Below are 24,913 nucleotides of genomic sequence, written 5' to 3' on the forward strand. Positions count from 1 at the left end.
TGAAAATTTAAAATTAAAACATCTAAATGCAATCATGGGACGACTTTCGGTTTTATCAGCTTAGCCCAGATCTCAACAGCCATGATGGATTATAGATATTCTTCTGAAATTTCCATCCCAGGCTTAGTGAATTTCCCAGAAAGTTCCGTAGATTTTTTGCAACCAGCTCAAGAATACTTTCTTAATATACATCATCTATGAATATTTAACAAATTGTATAGGTAAGGTAAGGCTATTGATTAGACCTGTACATTTCTTCTTATTAATCACAATAATTACAAAATGAGGTGTTTTAATTAGCATAATTACCGTGTAAACAAAATAATTGCCTGTCTAAACAGTACGTATCAGGGGGGGGAAATGATTGTCTTTTGTTTTGGTCTCTTTCTTTCATTATTGCAGTCTCCTCTTTCTCTGACTCTAGTAGTTTCACTTTTATGAGGAAGCCAGTGTTTTTCTAATAAAGAACACAAGTTGTGTTCTCTAGAAAGGGGATAGAGAGAGCTTCATTGAAACAGACACTTTTGGGATGAATAAAAACATATGAAATGAAACAAAATCCAATGCATGAATCTACTCTTGATTGTGATGGGATACCTCAGAAAGCCATGCTAGATGAGACCAAAAGTCTACCTTGTCTAGCATCCTGCATCCCACAGTGGCCCAGAAGATGTTCCTGGGATGCTCGCAAGCAGGTAGAGAAGGTACCTTCTTCCACTGGGACAATCTCCTTTCACTGAGAAGAAGATGCCTTCTTCTACAGTTAACTTCCAGCAACTGGTAATCAGTGGCATACTGTTTCTGAGCATGGAGGTTCCATTTAGTCCTCATGGCCAACAGCAATTGATAGACCTCCGTGAGTTTGCCTAACCTCCTTTCATTATGCACTTTTATTTTGAGATTTCTGTTCCACCTTTTGATCAAATGATTTCCAAAATGTTTATAGTGAAAGAACAAAAAACAATGGTACAATGGGGGGGAATAATGGTTTTATTCTGTTAAACTATCACCATGCGTTTCACCTACACTTCTTCAGAGGGATCTGTATAATAGTCTATAGCAGTTCCTACATTCTTTTTCCCATTGCACCATTTTGCTGTTGTCGTTCCAGTTTGGTGTAGTGGTTAGGAGCACAGACTCTAATCTGGGAGAACCAGGTTTGAGTCCACACTTCTCCACATGCAGCTGCTGGTGTGACCTTGGGTCAGTCATGGCTCTCTTGGAGCTGTTCTCTTAAGAGCAGTTCTCCCAGAGCTCTCTCAGACCCACCTACCTCACAGGGTGTCCATTGTGGGGAGGGGGAGGGAAAGGAGATTGTAAACCGCTTTCAGACTCCTTCAAGTAGTGAAGAGCGGGGATAAATCCAATCTCTTCTTCTTTCTCTCTGTCATTGGTTCAGTCCTCTTCTCTCACTTAGAGTTGGTTGCAACAATACAGAAAGATGCCAAGGAATATAATTCATCTCTTGGCAGTGAAGTGACAAAGACAGGGGCAAGGGTTTATTAAAGAGACATTAAAGCCCCTCTCCAACCCTCTGGTATTCCTTCAGCAGTTGGTGCTGTCCTTTTTCTGAGGCCTGCAGTGAGTCCAGGGGAATATTTATGATCTGTGAAGAAATATTTCCTTTTGTCTGTCATGAACTTCCTATCAATCAACCAATTTATTTGATGATTTCTATGCTGCCTCTCCATAGAGCCTGCTTGAGACAGCTTACAAAGATAACAAAAACATAATGCCAAAAAAGTCATAACCACTTTAAAAACTATTTAAAACCCAGCATGAAAAATCCCACAAGAGCTTAAAAACAGCCTAAAACATATAACATCTTAAAATGGGTCACAGAAAACACTTCTCAGGCCAAAGCATACTAGAAAACAGGTTAAAGGATCAACCATTCAATTCACAGCCTAGCTAAAAAGAAACGTTTCGGTTAGCCAGGTTCCTAAAAGACAAGTAGGGTAGGTCCCAGGCGAGCCTTATGAGGAAGGGCATTCCACGGGCATGGTGCCACCACTGAAAAAACTCTGTCTCTGGTCATGACCCATCTCACACTGGAAGGCAGGATAAAGGGACCAAGCTTGACAGGAAGGCCCCAACTTCTAGTATTATGGAGACTGAGAAGAAATACCTCAGCATCCACTTTTTCCACATTGCACATAATTTTATAAACTGAAGGCATTTTACCCCTTTTTTGTGTTTTCCTAATATATGTGTTGTTTTAATATATGTATATTCTGTAAGCCGCCCTGAGCCCACCATGACAGGGAGGGTGGGATACAAATTGAAACAACAACAACAACTGAAAAGTTTCCAGCGCTTTAACTTTTTCTCATACAGGAAAGGTTCCAGCATCTTGATCATTCTGGCTTCCTTGTTCTGTTCTTTTTCTTGTATATCCTTCTTGATAAAATGGAATTAGGCAAATATTATCTCTCAAGTGTAGCCTACCTCACAGGGTGTGGTCAACTAAGGAGGGGCTTTCTGGATGTAGGAGAAGGGGAGGGGAAAACAGAAAGAATTTCAGGTACTTTGGACAGGTGCACCTGATTTTGCTCAGCCTACTATAGTCTGAGGGATTGTGAAGAATAAAAAGAATATCTGAAGGACTGTTCTGAGGCCTTCTTTGGATAGCCCAACAGAGGGCCTTCTCAGTCATGGCACCAAGATTATGGAATTGCTTCCCAAGGGATATTCGCTGTCCCCGTCTGTCACTATCTTTTGACAGCTTTTTTGTTTTATCTGGCATTCCCTCAGCCCCTCCTCCCTAACCTGCCCCGCCCCATGTTTCCACTTCTAACTAATTTATCAATAAACTAGCAGTAAAGCCCGTTGAGTAGGAAGACAACGGTGCGGCGGGGGGGATGGAGCCGGGACTCTGTGGGGGGCGAGGCGGCCGCCGTTGTCTGGGGTTGACTGGGTGCGGGGGAAGGCCGGTTTGTTCACCCCTTCTGAAGTGGCGACTGTAGGGCCCTCGTAGTCCTCGTCGTCCTGGGCCGACAGTTAAAATGGCGTTGGTTGACTCGCGGGTGCGGCAGTGGTGGTGTGGGCGGGACCCGGGCTTCTATTGGTCGGCAGATATGGTAAGTGACAGTTACACCGGCCTAACACTAAAGGGGTCAAATTTAGAATTTTGGTGCCCACTACTGCGGTGGCTCAAGTGGTTAAGACGCTGAACTGCAGGCTGTGGAAGGTCAGTAGTTCAGCGGTTCAAGACCCGGGTGCCGCAAGACAGGGTGAGCTCCTGTCTCTAGTTCCAGCTCCTGCCAACCTAGCAGTTCGAAAGCAAGAAATTGCAAGTAGATAAATAGGGACCACTTTGGTGGGAAGGTAACAGCGTTCCGTGCACCTTGGTGTTTAGTCATGCCGGCCACATGACCACGGAAACGTCTTCGGACAGCGCTGGCTCTTCGGCTTTGAAACGGAGATGAGCACCGTAACCCTAGAGTCGGATTCGACTGGCTTTCGAGCAAGGGAACCTTTACCTTTACTTTACTCAATTATAATAAGGGAGAGATAATCCTTTCCTTCTATCCCTGAGTGGTACGAGTGGATTGAGGGGTGTGGGATGGATGCTGAAAGAAATGTTGTGACAAATTACTCCAGATAAAAGAAAACAAGAAACTTAGAGACATGGGAGAAGACAAGGGTGGAATGGGGAAGAAGTTCAGTCCTGGTTAGGGAATCCATTGACTCAGGCAAAGCGTAAAGTCAAATAAAACTGTAAACACATTCCCTAGTGGGACCAATGTATCGGGTATACTCCCCGAAGAGCATTATACTCTGGGGAGAAAAAAAACGGTGATCCCTGGCCCAAAAAACATCTGTTCCTCGACCAGAGCCAGGGCTTTTTTGGCCCTGCGCCTGACCTGGTGGAACTCTTTGCTGTATAACATCTGTGCCCTGCTGGACCTAATGCAGTTCCTCAGGGCCTGTAAGGCAGAGATGTTCACCAGGCCTAGGGTTGCCAGGTCTGGGTTGGGGAATACCTGGAGACTTTGGGGGTGGAGCCAGGAGAGGGTGGGGTTTGGGGAGGGGTGGGGCCTCAGCAGGGTCCAATGCCATGGAGTCCCCCCTTCAAAGCAGCCATTTTCTCCAGGGGAGCTGATCTCTGTCTGCTGGAGGTCAGTTGTAAAAGCGGGAGATCTCCAGGCCCCACCTGGAGGCTGGCAACCCTAACCAGGCCTATTGTTGAGGACAGCATCAGTTCCATTTAGCCTGGTGTCGTCCTTTATTCTCTCCCCCATGGGGTAGGATACAAATTGGTTTATTTGTAAGCACCATCAGAAATTGTTTGGAATCCTTTGTATTGCTTATTGACTAATTGTTTTAATTGACTTATGAATGTTATATGCCAATAATGGCTGACTTGATTGATTGATTGACTTATGAATGTATCTATTGGAATTGTTTTAATTGGTTATGAATGTATTTATTGTTGTTTACTGCCCTGAGCCCTGTGCACAGGGGAGGGCAGTCTAAAAGTCAGATTTATAAATATAAATAAACAAATAGTATAATATAAATACAGTATTTACTTGAAAGGAAGGTGACTCTGAATGTAATACCCCCAAAAGGTTACATACCCCCCAAATGGACATAACTGTAAATTGTCTGTGCTGACTCCCTCTTTTTTGATGACATATCTGGAGAAAAACTAGTCTTGCATTCGAATATGTACTTTACCTCATGGCTGTTGTTGTAAGCACCAAGATTCTTGCTGCAACATAAAGACAGAATGAAGAGTTAACAGCTGTGTGCTTCTATTTGAATTCTAGAATTCAGTTATAGAATCACAGAATCATAGAATTGGAAGGGACCTCCAGGGTCATCTAGTCCAACCCCCTGCGTCATGCAGGAAATTCACAACTACCTCCCCTTCCATACCCCCAGTGACTGCTGTTCCATGCCCAGAAGATGACAAAAAAACCTCCAGGATCTCCAGCCAAACTGGCCTGGAGAAAAATGCTTCCTGACCCCAAAGTGGCAATCAGCATTTCCCTGAGCATGTAAGAAAGGGCCACAAGAACTAACTTATCTCATTAGCTTATTTCCAGCAGGAAACTGGAGGGCATATTCACTCAGGGTCAGGTGGAGTTCCTATCTAGAGGTGTTGTAGACCATTCACAGGTTCTCCCTTCTAGCTGGCTGGGGCTGTTGTATTCAGCCAGACTTGCAAGACTTTTCAGTATCTGAGCTACTCTTCTGAATGAACTATCCACTTATCCACTAAAACTTTCTTCTGGTGCTGCAGCATCATGAAGTTTTATGAGACTCTTTCATTATAGACAGTGTAGAAAGAGATTTTAGGAAGAGGGAAGAAGCAGCATCACAACGTAGTTGGGGTGAGGATAGCTGTGAGGATAAAGCTGGGAGAGGGAACCATACCTATGCCACTCTGTCTGCCTTGGAGGAAAGATAGACTTTAAAAATGTGACCGACTGATGGAGGGACTGATTGATGGAACTGTATACAGTATTACAAATGTGGGTAGATTTTCGCAAGAGCATTATAATACTGGCAATTCTATCCTATCCTAGTTATCCACAGACTCACTGGAAAATGCTAGGAAAAGTTGATTTCAGTAGGAAAAGAGGAAGACCCAGCATGAGGTGGATTGACTTAGTAAAGGATCTTGCAAGACCAGAGCAAGACTTTCAGTAATAGGACATTTTGGAGGTCATGGATTCATAAATCAATCAGAAGCAACTTAACAGCACAAAGCACACAATTATCCCCAGCATATGATTTGCTGTTTTCACTGCTGCCACATACAAATTGAAATGTTCATTAATGTTTTCATTCTACTGCCCATTTACCTAGATTGGGGGGGGGGGAATTGAACTCTTTGCACCACACTTGAATAACCAAATTACCACTTGAAAAAGTGTGAGCAGTCAACTAAGATGGCCACTTCACTGCTCATCCCCAACTTACGGTCATCCTATAAAATATCTTCCTTGAGGCGGCTGCTGGAAGACGTTGCCATGTAACAACTTCCAGATAAGAAAGCTGTAATGTGTAGTTCCTGGATGCCTTACTTTCTATAGAAGAATGCCAGACCACTTGCAAAAGTTCAGTGGTGCAACTGAAACTGGCACGGAGACTCTCTGTGCAATGTGAAGGAGACACTGGTGATAAGCAGTGCTATGCTGTGGTCCTTGCATAAAGCTACAGTGTTAAATATTTATTTTGCTTTATGTAAAACATTTGCAAGCCCACCTTCCTCCCAGGTAACTAGGACACAAGGCAGGCAACAACAATAAAATTAGTATTTTCAGAGAAGAGCAGAATTAAAACAACAAGCAGGGGGGAAGCTCAGTAAGTTGTATCAGAGACTGCTGTTTCCTGAAATACTTATCTCAACAAACTAAAGGCTCTTCTATGGTTGCAAAGTTGTGTTTTACAAGCCCTCCACAAGTTCAAAGAGAGAGATAAATCTTTCGATTTCCTCTTGGGAAATGTTCCACGCAGGGGTCATTTCGTAGAAAAAGTGATGCAGGAGCTAATTAGCATAACTTATTTGCATATGCCACACCCCCTGACATCACCGGAAGTGTGTCAGAAGGCAACACCCACCGCTCAGGCTCCACTGGACTGTTTTGGATTGCTAGCTATTGGGGGGGGGGGGAGAACGGGCAGATCTGTCCTCGCAGAGGGAGACCTCGTACCTGAATAAAACTTGGTCTTAAAGGTGCCATTGGACTGTTTTGGGCCGGGGGGAGCTCTGCAACTTACCTGGCTGCTTCTTGCTCTGACTGAGGGCTGCTGGGAGCAGGGGGTGGGGCTTGTTGCATCTGCCCGCCCCCTGGGCTCTTTACTGCCAGAGCTCCGCTCCTGTGCGCTCCTACAGGAAATGACCCCTGGTTCCACGACATTGAAGCAGCTGAAGAAAAAGCCTGCAAGTTGGTGGCAGCAAAACATACCCTTGAGGGAGTTTGGGATGACCTGGTGGCTTTACCTTGCTGGGTGAAGCATTTTACTTTCTTCTGCATGAGGGCTATAGTATGTTTTGTGCAAGGGAAGAGAGCTTTTCTCTGTTCCATTGCTATATTGTTCCGTAATTTAATTCTCCACTGAATCTATTTTTTTCTAAACTTCAATTTATCTAAGAGGATTTTGAAAATTAATTCCAGAATTGAAAAGATGCGCAGTGTGCTGCCACTTTCACTTCCTTCTGTTTATGTGCAGGGTTTTGATTTTATTTCCTGTACTATGGATGCACACATTCACCTTGCTAAAACATGACAAAAGAAGCTGTCTTCTTGTGGTAATGCAACAGGAATAAGTAACATTTGGGGATCTGTTTGCTTCCAGGTGCGTTTCCTTGAACAACAGAATAAAGTCTTGGAAACTAAATGGTCGCTGCTTCAGGAACAAGGCCAGAAAATTGTTAGAAAAAACACTGAACCACTCTTTGAGGGTTACATCAACAACCTCAGGAAGCAGCTGAATAACCTGGAGAATGAGAGAGCAAGACTGGATGGAGAAATGAATAACATGCAGAATCTTGTTGAGGACTACAAGACCAAGTAAATCTCTCTCTCACTCTGTTTCTCTTAAATCACTCCCATTTTTGTATTTTTTTTCTTGTAAAACGCATAAAAATTGAGGGCTGTTTTATTATCACAACTTGTCCACTGCTCAAACTGGTAGCCTGTTCATGTGTAATGCCCGCTGGCATGACAAGGATTTAACACATCACCAGCCTCCAGAGTTCCTGTCTGGGAGTGGCACAACCCCTCGCTCCCAGGTGCTTATGCCACTTGAGGCACTAAACACTAAAAACTGGTCACCTTTAGAGCCACCATTCTAAGAATAATCTGCTGGGACACAGGGCCTCATTCTAAACTCCTTTGAGGGATGCAGCCTGGTCTCTCTGATTTAGCTAAAGAAGCCTTGTTTTTCTTTTCCTAACAGATATGAAGATGAGATCAACAGGCGTACAGCTGCAGAGAATGACTTTGTAACCCTTAAAAAGGTAAGTGTCTCTGAACACTGCAATTCCATTCACTGTTTTTCAGGAGAGATTGTTTCATGGATTATCTTCCTTTACTGCAGCGTTACAGCGTGGTTGCATCTACCCTGCAAAGAGTATATATCTTTGCAAAGAAAATTACAGGTTCCTGAAACATTGGGAAACTGCCGTTGTCCAGAAGTGATTAGTTGTGATAGTGCCCATCTTTTTTTTTTTAAGGCTATATTGGCACTTGGGAGGGAAGGCAGTATGGTATAGCCTGATCTTGTCAGATTTCGTACGCTAAGCAGGTCACTACTTGGAAGGGAGACCACCAAGGAAGACTCTGCAGCGGAAGGCAATGGCAAAGCACCTCTGCTTCTCAATCGCCTTGAAAGCCTCTTTCTTGAGACACCACGAGTCAGCTGCAACTTGATGGCACTTTACACACATTGGCACCCCCCCTCTTCATCTCCTACAGTGTAGGAGTGCTCAGCTTCTATACTATTTTGAGATTTTGAAACAGTGATCACAAAATGAGGAACGTGTCGCTCATCGTTAGCAATGCCAAAAGGATTGTCCAATAGGTGGCTGAAATGTTCATGGAACTGCATTCCACGTAGTGCTCACGAAATGAAAAATCTAATACTAATCGATGCATAAACTGGGTCATTCTTTCTCCTCTGTAACTTCTTCCTTTGCTTCTGACCATCTAGTTCAACAATAAATTGCTCTTTTTAGGATGTGGATGGTGCCTACATGAACAAAGTAGAACTAGAGGCCAGGACAGATTCCTTGAGAGATGAGCTCTGCTTCCTCAAAGCCCTGTATCAAGAGGTAAGGAGGATCCTTCCTATTCTTTTTTCCTTTCAGTTCCATGCTATATTGTTAGAATATATGGACTGGCTGGGAGACCAGTGGTCCATTGGAATAGCTTGTAGCCTAACACTCCGCTCAGCAAAATCTGAAGTGTTCTTTTCATCTAGGTTTCTGCTAGAGAAAGAGCCAGGAAGGCTTCTTAGGTTCCTTAGGTTGGTGGAAGGCTTCAAACTCTGCTGAGCAGTGTGGTAGGATACAAGCTCTTATTCTACCATGGAGAGGAGCTAGTTTTTTAAGTGTTCACTGGATAACACTGAGAAAATCATAGAATCAGAGTTACAGTTTCCTACTGTAGCCAGATTTTGCCTGGGGTAAATTTGCTTGGGCAAGAAAATGCAAAGGAAGCAACTACGGGACTGGAGAGAACTAGCGGTATTTCGCACATCGATAGTATTGCCACTTAATTTCTGCTACAGTGGAATTTGAGACATTCTTGGAGGTTCCTGCTCATGCAGAAGTTCTGAAGAACTTCAAAGGAAGTTAAGAATTTTTTGAAAAAAAGAGTAGCTTAGAGAAGCTGATGCTGTGACCATGAAGCTTTACTCTTTGAGCATGGTGGTTAATAAATATCAATATTCCATGAAAAATTGTCAATCTTCCTAAACATATCAGAGCAATAATATCAGCCTTTGAAAAATGCGTAGGAAAACCAATGTAAAATGCTAAATTCTATTTAGCCCATTCTATCGGTCAAATGAAATACTACAGAAACACAGAATCAGGTATCTGGGACAGGATTCAGCATCCCGGAAATATCATTCTGCCAGTTTCCATATTGATAGGGAGAAGAGCTGGAAAATATATGTACAAGGGCTCAAGGAATTTCATGAGGACAGGGAAGTAATATGGATTTCCAATAGATACAGTGTGGGCTTTAATTGTCCCATCTGTTCCTTCTTTCTGCTTCTTATCATTGGTATTGTTTTATTACTTTTTTACCAGCAGCCCACACCACTAGTCCTCATATATTTTTCCTTGACCATTTCCATGACATTTTATAAAAACTCCAAATTCTTTGAAAACAGAAATTTTGGAATCAGAATAAGCTATACAAAACAAGCAAGTTAATGCAAGTTTACTAACTTTGCATAAAGTAAGGACTGGGCAAAATTGTTGTCCTTGGGAATTTAATACCTTTCTCTAGTGTATAAAATGGTGTGTTCCCCCCCCCATGGGATATTATTGTATCATCTTCAGGAACTTGACCAAATGCAAGCCCAAGTCACCGATACTTCTGTGGTTCTCTCCATGGACAACAACCGCAACTTGGACCTCGATAGCATCATTGCTGAAGTCAAAAGTCAGTATGAAGACATTGCAAACAGGAGCAGAGTTGAGGCTGAATCCTGGTACCAAAGCAAGGTAAAGAGCCTTAAGTAACAGATAATTTCTAGAACCCATATCTAGTGAAACACAGTTCTAGCACTTATTTTATTTAAGCTACTAAGAGAGCAGTAAATCCAAGCCTGATTCATATATTAGTACACTTGGGGCTGCAGTGGTAACATATGGATTGCCAGAACTGTGTGGTTTGTTCCCACCCAAGTAGATCTCTGAGAATCTCAACATTAATTAAGCAAACAAAGATAAAGAATATATTGGATGCAGAGCTGAGTTTAAAAAGATAAAGGCATTATCACATAAGGCTTTGTTTCAGAGGTCTAAAACCTGTATAACTTGCGACAAATACAGCCCATCGGCCATGGACTGTGGTCTGCTGTATACTCCAGAAGGCAGTCCCAGTAGAGCAGCAACATAGCATATGTACTGGGCTTGTAACGGGCCTCCACTCATGACTTGTGGGTTGCATCCACCATGACAGTCACAGGTTGGGGAAGCTTGCCTAATGGAGCCCATTCCCAAACTCCAGCCCAATATACTGATCATCATTTCTCCTTCCCCTCAGCTATATTCACTATTATTCAATCATTGCACAATACCACCGTGAGTTAACAAATATGCCATAACCGCTTCTGCTTGTGTTCATAATACCAATGAGGTCAGTTTGGTAGACCAAATAACAGTTGGAAGTGTTTTGAAATTTGCATAATTTACTCTGGAGGTAAAATTTACAGAATATCCTTGCTCTGCTGTTGAATATTCTTGCTCTGCAGTTCTCCATCTGCCGTATATCAAAGATCTGAATTGTCTAAAAAAGCATTAAAGAAGAAGTGCACGCCTTCATACCGGACCGTATACTGTTGAAAATGATTATTATAACTATTGAGTTAAAACAGTAACTTTTTGCTCCAAATAGAATAAATGCTAACATTTTGTGTGTCTTTTTCTTGCATATATCAGTATGAAGAGCTCCAGGCTACTGCTGGAAGGCATGGTGATGACCTCCGCAACACCAAGCATGAGATTACCGAAATCAACCGACATATCCAGAGACTGCGAGCTGAAATTGACAATGTGAAGAAGCAGGTAGGACATTGCTGAAAATGGCCATGTGAGGATATGTCTAGCATTTGGAAAGAGGGCAAACTATTCTCCCCCACATACATACCACATAATGGAGCTAAGCTCCTGTTCCATCCCAAAGGAGTATGGAAGATCATATTTATCATGTAGACTTCCCATCCCATCCTGCACCTTAGTCATCATGTTTCATCACTCCCAGCATCCATACCAGTTTTAGGCCCACAGTTCAAATGTTACCATCAGCCATTGTTGCTATTCTATTGACAGAGAAATGTCTTTGTTGTATGAGTCTCCTCAAACAGAATTGCAATATGAAGGTAGACAGAGGAAGATCACCCGGTGTGTTTTTTTACCATAAATAAAACATTTGTTTATCAGTTTTTTATTTATATGGCACTCATAAGATAATGGTGTTTTGAGGAGTAAGAAGAAGAAGAGACTGGATTTATACCCCTCCCTTTACTCAGAGTAGCTTACAATCTCCTTCCCTTCCTCTCCCCACAACAGACAACCTGTGAGTAGGTGGGGCTGAGAGAGCTCTGAGAAAACTGCTCTTGAGAGAACAGCTCTCAGAGAACTTTGTCTGACCTAAGGTCACCCAGCTGGCCGCATGTGGAGGAGTGGGGAATCAAACTTGGTTCTTCAGATTACAGTACACCGCTCTTAACCACTACACCAAACTGGAGTAGCATGGATAAATGACAGGTCCCTTCCTCAAGGCATTTGCAATCAAATTTAATTGACATTTCCCCCCCTGTAGTGTGCCAATCTGCAGGCAGCCATTGCTGAGGCAGAAGAACGTGGCGAGCTGGCCCTCAAGGATGCAAGGCAGAAATTGAACGAGTTGGAAGATGCTCTTCAGAGAGCCAAGCAGGACATGGCTCGGCAGCTGAAGGATTACCAGGATCTGATGAACACCAAGCTGGCCCTGGATATTGAGATTGCCACTTACAGGAAGCTCCTGGAAGGAGAGGAATGCAGGTTAGTGAGGCAGAGGTAGCGACTGGATCCACCCTTGTACCCCTTTCTAGCTAATCCAAGACGACTAGTGCGTCTGACTTCTCTATTAATAATCACTAAAGTACATTAAAATCCCATTTCTACATTACATGATCTCCCCCCATTCTGATTCTGAGTAAAAGGATCTGCCATGTGGCTCAAATGAAGAAGGCTTCTGCTTATTAGTAAGGAAGGAAGCACGGGGGGGGGGGGCGGAATTGCTCTTACAAAAACCCATTTTGGGAAATAGTGTTGTGGAAAGCGCAGATTCCAGCAGCCTTGATGACTTCTGCCTATGTACAAGGTCACTAAAACAAGGGGAGGGGATGTAAGAAATAGATTCTGTGTGGCTATTAGCCAAACAGGTCTCATGGGGGCAGTCCAGTATCTCCACCCCCAGGTCCTGTGGTTCTAGCTAGCCAGTTTTAGGTATGCTCGCTTTTTATGACTTTGTCCAAAAAGTGTGGGCTCCATTTTTCCAATATGCAGGTTCTTGGTTTGCTATTCTGGCAATGGACTTCTCCCCAGCACTGGCCGACAATTCAGATAACATGGGGGGAAAATTCTTACGGATAATACCCAACACAAATGACCTTGAGTTCTGTCAAAACCACATCAGGCATTCATTCGAGGTTTTCAGATTACTAATGGAAGAGCCTACTATGGACAGACAGAATTTGATAGAGGGCCAGAGTAACATATGTGTCCCATACAATGTCCCATCTCTAAGAAGGACTGCAGGCTTTGCTACAATGAGCCAGTGCTTCCCTTTATTTATTTATTTGGATTTCTATCCCGCCCTCCCCGAAGGCTCAGGGCGGCTAACAGGGCACAATGCCAGGTAATAACAATAAAACAGTATAAAATGTTAAATTACAATAAACAATTAATAAACAAGTAAATAAACATCATAAAAACATTTCCAGTGCTCCTCTATTCAGTTCCAGATGTTAAGATTTTAAGACCAAGATGGTGTTCTCAGTGGCATAGCTAGACAACCACAGCAGTGCAAATCCCACTGCCCTGCCGTCCCCTTTGGTAATTTGTCTAATTGACCAAAGCTCATGCTATCTCTTTTGAACCATCTCCAGATGTTCAGTCTCTGAATTCTTATCTCCCCCAATTTTCTCCCCCTGACAGGCTGGGAAATGATGGAGCCAATGCAGTCAACATCTGTAAGTACCTTGCTTAACATTCCTGTTTGGGGATCACATCTGTGCAAAAAGGATTCCTTGGTGCTGTTACATGGAAAGGTCCGCATGGTGTTGCCGCTGTTCCATGCTGCCACGCGTTCTTTCCACCCATAGTCATCTTATATGTGGCCCAGGGGGCAGATTGTGACGTTAGAAGGACCCAGGAGCAAGCCAAATTGAGCATCCCCTGCAGTGTCACAAACCAGCACTGTAGAGGCAGCATTGAGCTCAGACCTGGCCAGCAGCACCAATAATACGTCTCAGCTCACCCATTACCTACCCCTAGCCCACCGCCAACTGCCAGTGGTGCTGGAGGAGGCAATTGGTAAGCTGATACCAATCACTGTTGATGGTGAATGGTCCCAACCAAGTGGCCTCTACAGTGCTGGAGTTTCATTTTGGCCATCAGCCCCCTCCAGATCACTGGCCAATGGGGAACTTTCCCTGGTCCCAGTGTGGCTACACACTATGCACTTGTGTTGATGTAACTATATCTTTGCACTAAGAACATAAGAAAAGTCCTGCTGGATCACATCAGTGGTGTATCTAGTCCATCGTCCTCTTTCACACAGCAAGCAACCGGTTGCCCCAGAGGGCCAACAAACATGGCAAAGAGGCCAAGACCCTCTCCTGGTTTGCTGCTTCTAGATACGGAGGTTTCCTTTGGTCCAGTAGCCATTGATGGACCTCTCCTCCCTGAATTTGCCTAACCCTCTTTTAAAGCCATCTGTGTTTATGGGGACCCTGACCTGGATGATCCAGTTTTAGGTATGCTCGCTTTTTATGACTTTGTCCAAAAAGTGTGGGCTCCATTTTTCCCATATGCAGGTTCTTGGTTTGCTATTCTAGCAATGTACTTCTCCCCAACACTGGCCAACAATTCAGATAACATGGGGGGAAATTCTTACGGATAATACTCAACACAAATGACCTTGAGTTCTGTCAAAACCACATCAGGCATTCATTCAAGGTTTTCAGATTACTAATGGAAGAGCCTACTATGGACAGACAGAATTTGATAGAGGGCCAGAGTAACATATGTGTCCCATACAATGTCCCATCTCTAAGAAGGACTGCAGGCTTTGCTACAATGAGCCAGTGCTTCCCTTTATTTATTTATTTATTTATTTATTTATTTATTTATTTATTTATTTATTTATTTATTTGGATTTCTATCCCGCCCTCTCCGAAGGCTCAGGGCGGCTAACAGGGCACAATGCCAGGTAATAATAAAACAGTATAAAATGTTAAATTACAATAAACAATTAATAAACAAGTAAATAAACATCATAAAAACATTTCCAGTGCTCCTCTATTCAGTTCCAGATGTTAAGATTTTAAGACCAAGATGGTGTTCTCAGTGGCATAGCTAGACAACCACAGCAGTGCAAATCCCACTGCCCTGCCGTCCCCTTTGGTAATTTGTCTAATTGACCAAAGCTCATGCTATCTCTTTTGAACCATCTCCAGATGTTCAGTCTCTGAATTCTTATCTCCCCCAATTTTCTCCCCCTGACAGGCTGGGAAATGATGGAGCCAATGCAGTCAACATCTGTAAGTACCTTGCTTAACATTCCTATTTGGGATCACATCTGTGCAAAAAGGATTCCTTGGTGCTGTTACATGGAAAGGTCTGCATGGTGTTGCCGCTGTTCCATGCTGCCATGCGTTCTTTCCACCCATAGTTATCTTATATGTGGCCCAGGGGGCAGATGGTGAAGTTAGAAGGACCCAGGAGCAAGCCAAACTGAGCATCCCCTGCAGTGTCACAAACCAGCACTGTAGAGGCAGCATTGAGCTCAGACCTGGCCAGCAGCACCAATAATACGTCTCAGCTCACCCATTACCTACCCCTAGCCCACCGCCAACTGCCAGTGGTGCTGGAGGAGGCAATTGGTAAGCTGATACCAATCACTGTTGATGGTGAATGGTCCCAACCAAGTGGCCTCTACAGTGCTGGAGTTTCATTTTGGCCATCAGCCCCCTCCAGATCACTGGCCAATGGGGAACTTTCCCTGGTCCCAGTGTGGCTACACACTATGCACTTGTGTTGATGTAACTATATCTTTGCACTAAGAACATAAGAAAAGTCCTGCTGGATCACATCAGTGGTGTATCTAGTCCATCGTCCTCTTTCACACAGCAAGCAACCGGTTGCCCCAGAGGGCCAACAAACATGACAAAGAGGCCAAGACCCTCTCCTGGTTTGCTGCTTCTAGATACGGAGGTTTCCTTTGGTCCAGTAGCCATTGATGGACCTCTCCTCCCTGAATTTGCCTAACCCTCTTTTAAAGCCATCTGTGTTTATGGGGACCCTGACCTGGATGATGCAGACTAGCCTGATCTTGTCAGATCTTGGAATAGTGTCGCCAGCTCCAGGTTGGGAAATACCTGGAGATTTGGGGGGGGGTGGAGCCTGAGGAGGGCGGGGTGTGGGACATAATGCCATAGAGTCCACCTTCCAAAGTGGCCATTTTCTTCAGGTGAACTGATCTCTGTTGCCTGGAGATCAGTTGTAATCCTAAGAGATATCCAGCCACTACCTGGAGTTTGGCAACCCTATGATGTGGAAGCTAAGCAGGGTTGCCCTGGTTAGTACTTGGGTGGGAGACCACCAAGGACATTCAGGGTTGCTGTACAGAGGCGGGCAATGGCAAGCCACCTCAGCTGCAACTTGACAGCACTTCACACACACACACACACACACACACGTTTATGGCGATCACTATGTCCACTGGCAGTGACTTTCACAACATCATTTCACTAGCAGGGTATCCTGGATGTTTTGCCGCATGATGCGATGCCATAACTCATCAGGCTGAGCTGGTTTAAGGGCCCATTTGCCTGATCTTACCCCGTTTTTTGCCCTGCAGAGTAGACAATGGGATCTTCCCCTTCCCCTCCATTTATTTCACTCCACTGAGGGGCCAATTCTCAATGAGCTGCGTCCTTTTCTTTCCACAGCGGTTGTGTCTTCGACCATGAATCGCGGTGGTGCTGCCTGCTACGGAGGTGGAAACAGCCTCAGCCTGGGAGGAGGAAGTGGATTTGGCATGGGAGCAGGATGCGTAGGCCTTGGGGGCGGACTTGGTGTCGGAGGAGGCGGCTTCAGTTCCGGAAGCGGAAGAGGCATCGGAGGAGGGGTGAGCCTCGGGGGCGGCAGCTGCTCCGGCATGAAATTTGTTTCGAGCTCCTCTTCTCAAAGAAGCTGCAGGAAGTAAACTGCTATCTCCCTCAGTCTCTTCCAATGAAATCTCTGCCGGTTTCTGACACTGTACTGGGTCTCACTAATGTCCGTCATGCTACAGAGAAACATCTGCTCCTACAGCGTTAATTGCTTTGGTAAACATCTAGCTTGTTTCATCATACTTGGCATTACTCCCCCCCAAGCTCTGCTTTACAGACATTCCAGATTGTATCAAGGCCTGCCTTGATCATATTTTGCACTCATGTGCAACCTGCCCCCTTTCTTTTCCTCAGAGCACTTCCAAATTTTGTATAAATCAGACCACTATTTGTTTGTTCTTGGTTAAGTTGTTTGAATTCTCCTTTCACTTTTTTTTGGTGTTATTTTGTCCAATAAAATGCGTATTGTAACGTATACCCTTGTGTCATCTGGTTATTGTGAATCAATAGTAGAAAATGGAGATACATACATCAGGCAGGTTTTGAAAACAATAATATTGCTTGGTACCAGTGTTCCCTCTAAGCTGAGCTAGTGTGAGCGAGCTCACAGGTTTTTAACCTCCGGCTCACACATTTTTTGTCTTAGGTCAGGAAGGATGGCTCCAGAACAAACTAATGTATGCAGTAGCCAAATCTCTCGCTCACAACTTTAATGCCAGTGGTTCACAAAGTAGAATTTTTGTCCACAAGACTCCACAGCTTAGAGGGAGCATTGCTTGGTACTCCACCATGGAAGCTCGCTAGGTCACCGTGGGACAGTCGCAAGCTCTCAGCCTTACCCACCTCACAGGGTTGTTGTGAGGATAAAACAGAGGAGAGGAGAAAGGTATAAGCTGGTTTGGGTTCCTATTGGGAAGAAAGGCAGAATATACAATAAATAAATAAATACTGTCACACTGAATTCCAAGTGTCAAAGCTTTTTACATGTCAACAATGTATACAACAGCTCTGTAACATAGGCCACTGTTATACCCATACAACTTTGGAGCCCGTGGGAGAATTCCAAGGAGAGGAAAATGAACAATTGGGAATCTTTGTTCAAGGATAGAATTAAAGATGACACTAATAAGGTGCCAAGATCATCTCTTTTGGGAAACCTAGCCAACAGAAAAAGAGACATGAGGGCACCTGTATCTGAAGAAATGTGCATGCACATGAAAAGTTATACCTGGAGTAAAACTTTGTTGGTCTTAAAGGTGCCACCGTTTGTTCGGCATTTGGAACTGTTTGGCTGTGGTCACACACCCTAAATAATTCACTTCCAATCTACTTTCAATGCACTTTCCAACTGGATTTTATCAGTTATCACAGTAAAATCCAGTTGGAGAGTGCACTGGAAGTGGATTGAAAGTGGATTGTTTAGTGTGTGTGACCACAGCCTTTGTGTATCTACATTTCTCAGAGGCACCACTACAGGAAATCAGGAAAGAAAGTCCACCAAAGTTAGGATACATTTATTTCCCTTCCTAGAGGGCTTATTCAACTGTCCTATGGTGTCAATCCCCACATGTGCGAAGGGCCCTCTATGATAGATGCAACCTTGCCTTTAGCATGTCTTGTGAATTTCAGTTATATTTTCCTCCATTTCTGGCCAATAAAACCATTGGGACAGTCTCTGCTATGTTTTTGTCACTCATAATTCGAGAAGCCGGACCGGGAAAAAGATCTCCCGCAGATAACAAAAAAGACTCGCTAGAGGGTGCCTGTTAGGCTAGTCACTCTCCCCATTGTATGTATGTGGCCCTAGGTAAGGACTGGTATTAACTGAACATGTAAACCGCTCGGAGCCCTCAGGTATATAAGGTGAAGGAAATAAATAAATAAATAAAATGTCCAGAGAAGGAACTGTCATGGACCGCTGAGCATAGCTGCACTCTGCATTTCCTTGAGACAACCAACTTGTTGAGAAATTAGATTAATATTTGCTTGATGGATTTATATTTGCTGCCAACACTACATGGACTGTGCACACAAACACACCCATAGGCTCAAGAAAGCTGAACAAGTCATCTGTTGTGAGATACGCATAGATGGTGACTTGCTCTAAGCCTTGCATGCTAATGAGGTTCCTAATACACAGCCACTAGCCTGAGGGAAGAAGAAGCACAAATCGCCATTATTGTCAGCAAACAACAACTGAAGGAAAAGCATCCCCCATTGATGAACTGTTGAAAGACACACACTACACATCTCTGCTTTACATCTGAATTGATGGTTTCCTGCCAGATGCCTCGTTGATTACCTGGGAAAGGCTGAGCTTCATCTACACATCAAGGAGGTTCCTTGACACCAAACTTTCACACTTCACCAGATGCCATCCCTTGAGTTAGATCTAGAGTTTCAATATTGCCCAGCCTTTAGGTAGCCACCCCTCACTGCACACAACCAATGAGGTTAGTTTTGGGACGGACTTACAGGTAGGTGGGTCCACAAGCTGGCATAGATGCCACCCACCCAAAGATCCACCTATAAAAGGTAAGGACCAGTGGTCTGGTCCTTGCTAGCCACCTTCCCCCCAACACCCCCTGTCTGCTTTTAATCTCCTCTCATGCCCAGCTTCCTATCCAAAAATCCTTTGTTCCTACTTGATCTCTTGGTCTGAAGCCAAGAGGTCCCCACATGCTGGCTGGTTTCTAGCTGTGTGTTCAATATTTCTAGTATACTTTTCTAACCCTCATTCTTCATTGTGACGTGCAAGCTTCAGGACAGACAAGTATTGCTACCCATTACCCTACCTGTGAATGCTAAAGTGACTATTGTTAATCCTGTATTTCTGAGGAACTTGTTTGATTGTGTGTGTGAATCTGATTTGTGTGTATGTGATTTATATATTCTTAAGTAAAAGACAGATTGTTTTGGAACACACCTGTCTCAAATCTTTCACTGACGAACCCTTGGGGTGGGTTGGACCTTGGTATACACAGGCAAATAACCCATATTTAAATTTAGTATGCCAGCTGTTGTAGATAAAGCAGCTCGGCTAACTAACTGCACTTGTTTCTCCCATGCTGCAACGAACTGTCCCTTTAGCGCATCCCAATACAACTTCCCTTGTTATTGCAAATCTCACTGGATGTTCCACAGACATTGCTTTAGCATTCTTCGAGACAGTTCTTTCACCTCTGTTAGTGTCTCATTGGCCTACTGTTCGCTATGAAGGTGCCAGGGGTTGCCCGTCTGGTTCCTATGAAAATCCTAGTTCTTGGTGGTTTGAGAAATGGTTGTCCACTCTGCCTACCTGTTGGGTTGCTGATTCAAAATATTCTGTTTAACCCCTCTGTTTAACCTCTATTCTGCTCAATGGACTGACTTGACAGAACATGGCTGCCAAATAATCTTCCAGAAAAGTGGGGGAGGGCATGTCAGAATAAACTCCTGCCTCCCATTCTCCCTCCCATATCCTATATGTCAAAGGGACCCTGGCTATAGGCTCATTAAACTGTGGCCTCCCTAGGCTTTTATATCCTTTTCTTTTCCTGGAAAATATTTTTGAAGCTTCACTAATTCAGGTTTGACAATTGTCACATGCACACCAAAGTCTCTGCATGCCAACACCTGAGACTGATTAATTTCCACCATTTCCATGTAATCCTCATGTTCTGCCTTGGGCAACCTGCACATTTTCCCTCAGGGTCTGTTACTGTTTTGGTCCCCTGGGTATTTACCTCTACCTCAACCTGTGTGACTACATTTAATGGTTTTGCTGAACCTGGGGTAGTGGGCTTTACTAATTTGGGACATTTGTATCTTGAATGCCCCTTTCCCTGACAGTAGAAACATCAAGGCTTTTCTGGCTTCTTTCTGGTTGGGGGAGCCCACATAGTCTGGTTGGTTTTCTGAGGGACAGATTTTTCCTGAGGGCACCAAATACAATTTTTGGGTTATGTTACCCTATGTGGTTGTGACAGTCTCCTGAGTTTGTTAGGGAATTAGTCAGGAAACCCAAACAATGTGAGGGGGTAATCAAGCAGGATCTCCACCTATGTATATGGGGATTTTTTCCCTCAGTAGAACTCTCAAAATGAATCAGGCCGTGATTAATGAAATGGTTTTTATTAAAAATTAAAGAAATGAAATCAGACTTCTTAATTTAAGAGCACCCTATAAAAACACTTACAAGGTGGTAGCTTTATAGAGACAAAGAAGGGAACTTATTCTATGGGACTACTTTTACCTATCCAAAGAACAAAGATTTGAAAAGGAAGACAAGCAAAATGAACCAGTGTCTCACTCACGGCAGTTTATCCATCCTTGTGTTGGGGGTGTAAATTACACACACACATTACTGAACAAAGTGTGTCTGGTTATATCCCTTAGAGCATGACGTGATTGCTCCTAAAACAATGCTGTGATGGTTATAGTTGTCTGAGCAATTGAAATGTATTCAGATGCTGCCATGAATGCATTAGATGTAACGTGAAACATCTCATTGGGAAGCAATGTAAAGCTTCGTCTTGGACAGGGATTCAAGTCCAAGACAAATGCATCCAATCACATTCAAGCAAGCTGGAAGCGGGAACGTGTGTGATTGGTCCTTATGCGATCAACCTGATAGGTTGTTATCTGTAAAGTAGGAGTGGCTATATTAGCCGGGAATGTTTAAATACCGAGCAGTTTCAATGGGCAAACTGTTCGGGCTATCAGATGTTGTACTGTGTTGGAGAAGTGATCGTGAAGAAGAATAAACTTGAGTTTTGGCTGGAATCACTCTCTGACTCTTTGTTAAGCTCAGGACTTAACAGCAAGGAAGCTTTATAACGTTCCCAGGAATTGCAAGAGAAATGTAACATTCATGTGAAATATCTATTGTGTTTGGTGACCTCTAACTGCCAGGAGAAGACAACTATTACACAAAGGATTATGGGATTAAAATGGTTTTAACTAAGTATTTACTTAGGATGGCCAGGTAGCGAAAAGTCAGGCAAGGTAGGGAGTTGGTTAGATTTACTGCCCTTTTCCCAGAAATCAATCTTTGACACCGATGAGTTTAAAGCTGCCAGAAACCAGACCCTTTCGCACCTTTTTTGGGATCAGTTTTCCAGACAAGCCTCTGGTCAGTATTTGATGGCACACATTCCACTTGACTGCAGGACCTATTTTGATCCTATCTGCAGACCAGGGAGGAGTCTAGAGTGGGTGACCCTGTGAGATGCTGAGAAAGAAGGTTGCCTGTCGTCACATTTTCCAAGGTACCAGATTAGTCCTTATGAAGGAGGAGGGGTCCAGGCATAACAGTTATACTGAAGTTTTTCCCTCCACATCAACCACCACTATATCTGCTACTTTAGCTACACTTTCAGGCTTGTCCCAAACTGTACATTTATATTTTTGGGAAATAATATCTTCTTTTGTTTTGGCCTTTCTTTCTTCCATCCATCTTGCCAACAATCTGTCTAATCTGCCAGCTAACTGGGAATAATTTTCACCTACTTTCTTCTTCAAATCCCTGAATTCTTTTTTTTATATACAGTTTTCAGCTGTCAGGCTATATTTCTGTCTCAGCCTTTCTTTAAAGAGGGTACAATCCACAGCATCTCCAGTTCTCATTTTTGTGTAAATGTCACTCAGGCCTCCACAAATCTGAGACCAAATGTAAACCATTCTTTCCTCATCCTTAACCTTTAAATCACCACAAGCATTTTCAAACCTCAGAAGGGTTCAGTTCCATCTCCCTTCCGACAATGAGAGAACCTAATTTGAACCCTTATAATGTAATGTATATATGCCCTTAAAGAACTGTAATAGAATGTTTGATTTTGTGACTCATAGATTTGTGTGTATGTATAAACGCTTTGGCAGGCCAGGCATCATAAGCACTTTTCATCCAGGCCTGTTAAGATCAGCCCTTTGACCCGATCACAAATACAAACAAGGCCACACAGAAGGTTTTTTGACCGATTTCCCACAAGTGCTGCTCCACGCTCTCTCTTCCCTTTTGCCCCAATGGTACGTGTCAATTTCACACAAGATGCTCTGCGGCCACATTTTGCCTCACAGCTTCAAAAAACAGGATTGAGTAGACGTGGGGAAAATCACATGAAGCTGCCAGGGCAAAATGCAGCAGCACAGCAGCTTGTGTGAAATTGACATGTACCATCTGGGCTTGTGGGAAATCGGGTGGTTTTTTTTTTTCCCCAAGGCCTTTTAAACTCCTTAGTGCACCCGTGGAAAAGGCTCTGAAATAGGGATGCTTGAAGACCTGACAGTTCTGTTCATATCCTATTCACCAAATGAGAAAAGGGAATTGATTTTTGCCTGTTTGTCATTCCGCTCATGGCTGTTTGGACAGTCACTTCCCAATATTCCTTCCTGACCATGCAGTACAGCACAATTGGCTTTTCCCGCATGCACATACCCACAGAGCCAAAATGGGTTCTACCACATACCTGTCCTTGTTGCATAATTGCTCTGCTCAGCAGGCAATTATTTATTTAAACAGACAATTACATCAATCATAAATAAATGCTGGGTAAATAAAACTCTACTCTTCTATAAAGAAATAGTAAATAATATATATAACTGGAGGCAAACAAAAGGTAGACTGATGGGTGGGTGGAAAGGAGAGAATAGGCCGTGTGATCAGTTCATCCCTGATCAACATCTTCAAAATGGAAAGTGTGGTTGTCAAACACATTCCTGGAAAAATTTGCAGCAACCCTACCCTAAAAGACACCCTACAAAAACAGAGAGGCATGAAAAAGAAATGTTCATGCATCCGCAATTGAACTATGTGTCCAAATAGCAGCAGTGTGCTCTCTCTGTATACATTTTATTAGGTATTTACTTTAGATTTGTAGAACTAGTTTTTGCAGAACTAGTTTTGTGTTGTAATGTATACAAACAGCCTCTGGAGCATGTTTCTGCTTTGCATGTCCTTTAGTTTTGGCCCTGCAGGCTCCTGTGAGCAAGCTGATTGAGAGGCTGACTAAAAGAAGGCCCAGCCAGAGAATGGGTCAGAGAGCTAAAAAGAAACAAACGAAACCCCTTCTTAAGTTGAAGCAAAGCTGACATGTCCTGTTGTTCAGGATACTACACCATGAATGAGTGTAGAAGAGAGGAGTATTGAGGTTGAGCCATTTGCAAATAATTAGAACTGTTTGTGCTTATAGACTGGCCTTCACTCTACTCCCTTTTGAGAATTCAAAAGGCAGCTTCTCCCCCAGGCCTTAGGCTATTCTCAAAAGAAGCACTAGTGAAGCTTCCTGGGGGTGCCTTGGCAAAAGCATGTTGGTAGATGCAGCCCTCCTTCGTTTCAGCCCTTTAACAGTCAGTTTATTTTGCACCACAAACCTATCAATTTATAATCCAAGTTCTGCAGAATGTCTGCCACTTGTAGAGGATTGTAATCCTAGGCTAGTTTTCACCCTCAGTTTCTGAACTACTCATTCTCTTGAGATGTGTGCACTGAGTATTATGGATGTCTGTCATCTATATATATAAAAGAAAGTCCCCTCACTGTAAAATCAATGGCCAAGCCAAACCCCTGTACCTAGAACCACGAAATTCAGGGAGAGAACTCTTACCATGATGTAGATGCTCACTAAGGGGTTTTTTTTAATTGACACCTAAGGGGGTCAAAAGGGGTAAAATATGATTCCCCTGTTGCTTCCCATGTGGCTGCCAAGCTGCTGCCTCCTTGCACCCCCAACTTTCTGATTGGTCAGCTGCAGAGCTCAGTGTTCTGAGGTAAGAAAAACCAATTACAGGAGACTGCAGAGGGCTAATGATAGTTGAGAAAATCAGGAATGTCCAACCACCTGTGAGGTGCAGCATTGCTGCTGGCCCAGCCTCCCTGATGGTGTCAAACACGCTTCCCCTACCTCCTACACCTGACAGGTGGCTGTCTGTCAGGTGCGGCAGAGGTGCAGGGTGCTTAAAGCCATTAGGGAGCCTGCCCCAGCAGTAACACCTTAGCAATCCTGCTGGCCCAGCCTCCATAATGCCTTGCAATACCCCTCCCCCCTCCCTTCCTATACCAGACAGGCAGCTCCCTGTCAGGTGTAAGAGAGGGGGATGGGATGCTTACAACCATTGGGAAGGTTTGCTCAGCAGGATTGCCTTAGCGCTGCTGCTGTCCCAGCTTCCCTGATGCCTTTAAACCCCCCCCCCCAACACCAGACAGGTAGGTGTCTGTCAGGTGTAGAAGCAGAGCCAGGGTACTTTAATCCATCAGGGAGGCCGGCCAAGCAGAAACACCTTAGCAATGCTGCTGGGCCAGCTGTTAGGGAACAAAGCCTGATATTTGTTTTATGGACTGCTTATTGCTACACAATGGACT

General features: G+C 43.8%; 1 protein-coding gene across 1 annotated transcript in view; it reads left to right on the top strand.

Moving 5' to 3' along the window:
* The window catches only part of LOC107116751 (keratin, type II cytoskeletal 5-like), an 18,433-nt gene extending 1,417 nt beyond the window's left edge, over positions 1–17,016 (top strand). Inside the window, exons 2-9 of the mRNA XM_015418742.1 lie at positions 7,315–7,529; positions 7,918–7,978; positions 8,696–8,791; positions 10,031–10,195; positions 11,135–11,260; positions 12,018–12,238; positions 14,969–15,003; positions 16,414–17,016. Of these exons, the coding sequence (XP_015274228.1) occupies positions 7,315–7,529; positions 7,918–7,978; positions 8,696–8,791; positions 10,031–10,195; positions 11,135–11,260; positions 12,018–12,238; positions 14,969–15,003; positions 16,414–16,670 (1,176 nt within the window). The 3' untranslated portion in view covers positions 16,671–17,016. The remainder of the gene's footprint in view (positions 1–7,314; positions 7,530–7,917; positions 7,979–8,695; positions 8,792–10,030; positions 10,196–11,134; positions 11,261–12,017; positions 12,239–14,968; positions 15,004–16,413) is intronic.
* The last annotated feature ends 7,897 nt before the right edge of the window (positions 17,017–24,913 follow it).

This window comes from Gekko japonicus, unplaced genomic scaffold (genome assembly GCF_001447785.1).
Source record: "Gekko japonicus isolate JY-2015 unplaced genomic scaffold, Gekko_japonicus_V1.1 scaffold823, whole genome shotgun sequence".
In the NCBI taxonomy this organism is placed as follows: Eukaryota; Metazoa; Chordata; class Lepidosauria; order Squamata; family Gekkonidae; genus Gekko; species Gekko japonicus.